Source organism: Stomoxys calcitrans, chromosome 1 (assembly GCF_963082655.1).
Source record: "Stomoxys calcitrans chromosome 1, idStoCalc2.1, whole genome shotgun sequence".
Lineage (NCBI taxonomy): Eukaryota > Metazoa > Arthropoda > Insecta > Diptera > Muscidae > Stomoxys > Stomoxys calcitrans.
The window spans coordinates 78,676,544-78,682,844 of record NC_081552.1 but is presented as its reverse complement, the minus strand read 5'-3'; the positions used below and the strand labels follow the sequence as shown (position 1 = coordinate 78,682,844).

General features: G+C 38.5%; 1 protein-coding gene across 1 annotated transcript; it reads left to right on the top strand.

Annotated features, from left to right (window-relative positions):
• Positions 1–4,576: 4,576 nt before the first annotated feature.
• On the top strand, positions 4,577–5,581 carry LOC131996199 (uncharacterized). The gene is made up of 2 exons (XM_059365665.1): positions 4,577–4,682; positions 4,812–5,581. Exons 1-2 carry the CDS (start codon positions 4,577–4,579, stop codon positions 5,579–5,581), a joined length of 876 nt encoding a protein of 291 aa, XP_059221648.1.
• The last annotated feature ends 720 nt before the right edge of the window (positions 5,582–6,301 follow it).

Sequence of the window (6,301 nt, the reverse complement as noted above, 5' to 3'; positions counted from 1 at the left end):
TGAGCCAAATCGGATAAGAATTGAGCCGTTTAGAGGCTCAAGAAGTCAATATCCAAAATCGGTTAATATGGCAGCTATATAAAAACATGGACCGATATGACGCATTTACATCCCCAACTGACCTACCATTCTACCAACCCCGACCAAAACCTGCCAAATGTTCTGCAAGCCAAAAATGAGGTTTCCAAATACAAATTTGCCCATGAACATTCCACTAAGAAACTCGAGCAAATTTCTCACATATCACTGTCCGATTCAAATTTTAAGCTCAACGATAAGGTACCTCTTTTTTATAGCCGAGTCCGAACGGCGCGCCGAAGTGCGACATCCCTTAGAGGAGAAGATTTAACATGGCATAGTGCCTCGCATTGCCAGCATTGGACGGGGATAACCTCCGTTGAAAATTTGTTCTGATTTTCTCGCCAAGATTCGAAACCCAAGCGTTCAGCGTCATAGGCGGACATGCTATCCTCTGCGCTACGGTGCCCTCCAAAAGTGCGATATATGTTCTTATTTACACCCACCGCTGAAGAGTTGGTAGTTTTATCATTCCATTTGCAACATGTTGACCATGACTGCACCTCAAATGGTCCATCCGCTTAGTCCAATTTTGGCATACTCTTTCCAAAATTTCTGCCGGTATCTCACGAATAAATGCTTCCATGTTTTCTTCCAATGCGTCAATTGGCTTCCAAAGCGGGCTTGTCTGTATAGACATGAACTTTAACATAACCCCACAAAAAATAGTCTAAAGGCTATAAGTCGCTCGATCTAGGAGAATTGGAGAGAATTGACGGGTTCCGAACGTGAAATAAAATGTTCACCGAACTCGCCTCTCAATAATTCCGTTGTTACGCGTGCTGTTTGGCATGTGGCACCGTCTCTCAAGTCAAGCTGTGACTTTTTCTGGATGCATTGGTAGCTCTTGCAATGCTTCTGGCTGATCTTCACTCGAAAATCGACAATCCTGTTTATTTATGTAAACATAGAGCCAAAAATGAGCTTTGTCGCAAACTGGAAAAAAGCTGGCGCGATGTCGATTCGTGGTTAAATTATAGACCAAACTGAAGATGTTTAACAGTGAAACAAAAAACGAAACGTGCAGGCGCTGTTTAAGCCAGTGTTGCCAAGAAGATAATAGCTAAAAAATCACCGTTTATTTTAGTTCACCATTCTGAATTCAATAGTTCTACGAATAATCCGATTCAGCCCTTCATTGATGTATACATTTTTTCTTAAAGTTTTTGTTGAATGTTATTCAATTGTCCCAATTTTTCTCCACCACTGTAAATGCGCATTACTCTCCATTTTCGCCGTAACAGTGAGTTGTATGAACCCTTATAAACATCTGAATATGGACCAGATCCGACCAGATTTGTATTTTGGTGCCATATAGCCCTATTTTCCGATTGAAGCCATTGAACATACAAAAGCCTCATTTCTTACCCATTACTTACGAAATTTGGAAGTGACACTCGTACCAGTTATAGCCAATATCAGAACTTTCTCTCTGAAAATTTAAACAATAAGATCCCTTGTAACAGTATAAGGCCCTTCGACTTCCTTGGTTTTATTCTGTAGTACAATATATACGAATACACAGTGGCGACAAGAAGTGAAATAATTTTAAGGTATCCCCGACGATTTTTTCAGTAATTTCCTTGGTATTTATGTGTTGGCAAAACCTACCAAAATATGACGTCAACCTACCAACCTACCAAGCGAATAAAAACCAACCTATTTTGGTAGGAACCTGAAAATTTTTTCTGCGCAACGGTGACATTGGATAGGCCGACAAAAGTGGAAAGGCGATTGCATTCAAAAATCGACAAAATTTTAGGTCTGTTCGCGTACATTTCCAGTAAAAATTTGCAGGAGAGTAACAACCATTTTACTCTCTTTAAAAAATTTTCAAGCAGAAGTACGCGAACGACTTACAGTGAAAATTTGCAGAAAAATAGCTTTTTTTTTTTTGGTTGGTTGTTTATTTGCTTGCTTGGAAAGGAATTTTTTTATATGAAAAATGCTGCCGATTCTTGTGAGGTATTTTCTAGATAAACGTTAGTTTAATGACCCGAGAGTGAAAAGGCTAGAAGGGGAGCCATTTGTATATCCGTGATCTCCGTGCCGCTGGACAGCCATCACAAATTACCGCATTGGCCCGATGGAGTCTACCATTGGCCCGATGGAATCATTCAGTGTACAACACACTGTTACAACAACAACAACGGCGCATGAAGCTACGAATGTCATCCGTGGCGCCAAGTCGCGCAAAGCGCTGGTTCCAGACAGAATCTCTACACTGATGCTGAAGAATCTGGATTTACCTAGAGTCAATTACCTTACAACTGTTCTCAGCCTACCTGAACACTATTATAGTACCTGATGTTTGGAAGATGGGCAGTCTGATCCCGCTACTGCAACCTGAAAAGGACACGGGCAAGGGAGAGTCGTACAGACCGATCTTCATTCTCTCATCAGTAGCCAAGACGCATGATGGACTACTCCTCCCGCTCCTCTCGTTGGACAATCTTCATTCGCCAAGCATAAGGATGCATTTCGAAGGCTGCATAGGACTACAACAGCTTTACATGCCATCAGAGTATACAAAAGTACACTTGTTGTTGCTGACAAAGGTATCGTGGACTAACCATCTAATGCTTTTGGATACTGTGGCTAGTAAAATTGCTACGATCACTGATGTGAGGCTAAGAGAGCTTTCTATTTGGTCATGTGGCTACTACGGCCACTTTGTTATCATTGAAGATATCTGTATCCGTTCCCAATTGGCAGACTAATTTGCACTACATTTTTCTAATCCTCCTCTGCGTCACTTGCTTAACTGCCCAGCTAGACTCACTCAATCCCCTGGCAGCATCTTCCCATCTTAACAAATTCAAAGGAACGGTGTTGGTTTCATCGTAGCTCTCCGATGAGGATGAATCCAAACAAATTTAATATTCATATTTTTTACTTACCCCCGCTCTTTGATCCATTTTGCCATTAGCTTTTTATTTTCATATAACGGCTGATTTTCATAAAACAGCTGACCTTTACAAAACACCTGTTCAAAATTGCAAATTTCTGCTGGCAAAAAAAAATGTCCCAGTAGAAATTTGCAGGTTCTTTATTTTCAAACCGTCAAAATTTTTCTCTCGCGCATTTCAAACCCGCCTACCTATGTTACATACAACAGCTGTCGATTAATCATCATTATCGATAATCACCTGTTATATTGCAACCTGCCCTGTACTTTTTCATAAGTGCCTAAAGGTATACTTCAATTTTTTATTAAATGTACAAACTCACAGTGTTGGCAACGTCCCCTGATCACAACGAAAACACACCGAAAAAACATTCGCCTTGTAATAGAAAGAATGTCAATAATCAGCAAGACGTCTTTTCATGGAAAAACTATCTGATTTATTGGATACAAAGCTAAAAGACGTAGCTACAAAAGACGATTTGGTCGTCATCAGTAAAGAGGCTAAAGAGTTGCTAAAAGAAAATGTAGAACGTAAGGCAGATATTGCGAAGTTGATTAATCGAATTGAGTTTGTTGACCGCAAATCCAGAACAACTAATGTTGTGGTGAGTGCTTTACGATGCTCATCTACAGTTGAGTCCAAGAAGAAATTCCTAAATTTATGCAGCACGGAACTGGACACGAACATAAATATTAATGTGTGTAGATCGATATCTCGAGGAAAATCGTTTGTGTTCTCGTTAGATACGCACAGTCAAGTCCAACGTGTACTAGATACGGAAAACAAATTGAGTGATGTCAACATTTATATCCATAAAGATTATACTGCGTTCAAACAGAATATAAGAATCAATTTAAGAAAATTCAACAAAGATCTATCCTATAATAAGAAAGATCTAAAAGTAAGACCAGGGAAATTTTGCTAATATGTAACTGATATAAAATATAGCTGGTCTAATGAGAAATTAATAGCAACGTCGGATAAAAATGCAGCCTTTTTAAGGCTGCAATTATGAAGTTTCTGTTAAAACCTTAGAATTCATTAAATATTGAGAATTTTGTAACTTTTATTAAAAAATTTGATATTTTTTTTATTGAAACCCATTTGGTGCAAAGCAAACAAACTCAATATGAGTCATTTTCTGTTTACATTAGGTGGAAGCAAAGAAACCTCACCGTTTTGGACCTGTCAGTGGTGGATATCTATATGGTCTTGTCACTCAATATTATACAGTAATAACAGCCAATATTAAAGGAAAAAATATCTAATTCATACCAGGTTATTTGTTCTGACTGTCAAAGTGATCGGTTGTGTCTAAGTTTTAAGCGGTTTATCATCTTTCGCTCTACCATCACATTTTGCAGCATTCAAGTCGGTTGTTTTGTAACTTTTCGTGCTCTTATTGATCTCTCTCGTTTATTAAAGTTACAAAGCATTTGAGAACTTTCGCGATGGCCCCAGGGGCCAAAACAAAGGGCAGGAGGGGAAGACCTCCTAGCATATTAAAAAGTAAAAAAATTACTAGACCGATACCTGCCCATTCGCTTCTCAATTGGGCGTCAACATCCAATTTGGCTAATGAAAACGACATGGAAACATCAGGTGAAACAAACATCACCAATGCAAAACAGCCTAAACCTCCACCTTTGATTGTGGATTCCAAAACTTCTCTGCAAGCCCTGCGGCAACTTTTTGGTATGGATTGTACTTACAAATCCACCTCAATTGGCACTAAGCTATTTCCTGTAAGCCTAGAAAAATTAGAAGCTTGCAAAAAGACTCTAATTGAGAAATAAATTGAATTTCATTCGTTTAATTCAAAAGAAAACAAACTGTTTACGGTCTTTCTTTACGGCCTTCCCAAAATTGAAACATCAGAAATTATTGATGAGTTAAAAAGTTATAATGTTATCCCTTCATCTGTCGCGGAAACAACAACCAAATACAGTTCGGTGAACAATGCTGTGTACAAAGTTCAATTTGTGAGAAAGAATTTCATTCCTAACTCACTCAAAAATATAAAAACAATTGCTAATGTTGTTATCTCTTGGAGAAAATATAAGCAAAAGAAAAACGATAAGCCTACACAATGTTGGAACTGTTTGATGTATGGTCACGGTGGCGAACATTGCCATCGACTTCCAGCATGTATGATCTGTGCCAACCAACATCACACAAATCAATGCCCGCTCAACAACAACAATAAACGTCCAGCCGTCTTCACATGTTTCAATTGTAAGAAGCATGGGAAGGAAAGAACCGTTCACTCAGCAAACGACATCAATTGCCCTCTGCGTGCTCATTACCTTGAGGCGAGAGCGAATGCAACATCAAGGAATGTCCGTCACCTAACTGTAGTTAAATCTACCCATCAACCGAACATACAACCTACCAACAGTGTCAGCTTCAACAACAACCATTTGTCAAACAGTGGTTCGTATGCTGGCTGTATGCGTAGCAATAATTCGTTGTTCAGCATTAACGATTTATTTGAAATTTTTACGTCAACTTTGGAAGACTTAAAAAGATGTACTTCAAAGATTGAACAAATGCAAGTCGTGATGTCGATGGTCTATGAATTATATGAATTATAATTCATTTGCACATATAAACTTATTTCATTGGAATGCCAATGGCATTTCTAACCCGTCTAGTCAAAAACAACTAGAATATGTTCTAGAAAAAGAAAATATAAGCATTGCGTCGTTGAACGAGACGTATCTAAACAACTCTCACAAACTATTTTTTAAAAATTACATTCTGTATCGTAATGATAGAACGAATTCATCTGGTGGAGGCGTCGCTCTGGCTGTTCGCAGAAACCTTCACCATAAACTCCTACCGATCTGTCCCACAGATACGATTGAGAATATATCTATTGAGGTTTCAGTAAACAATAGTTCTATCGTAGTTTGCTCAGCATATTCGCCGAATTATACTGCAAGCTTTGAAAATGATATTGTCAAACTGACATCTATCAACAGCGAATTTATCATCCTTGGTGATTTGAACGCTAAACATTCTTCCTGGAATTGTGCAGTAAATAATACAGCGGGTAAAAAACTTTTTAATTTGCATAGTTTCTCTAATTTTTTTATTCTGCATCCTAACTCGCCAACATTTTATCCATATCAACAAACTCGGAGACCATCTACCATAGATTTAATTTTATCCAACAAGAGTTCTGGATTTTGAAATACCTTCGGATCATCGACCTGTCATATGCTCCATGGATCAGGCCCAGATAGGAACAATAGATACTACCTTTTTTAACTACAAACTCGCCGATTGGGATACTTTCAAATCATTTCTGG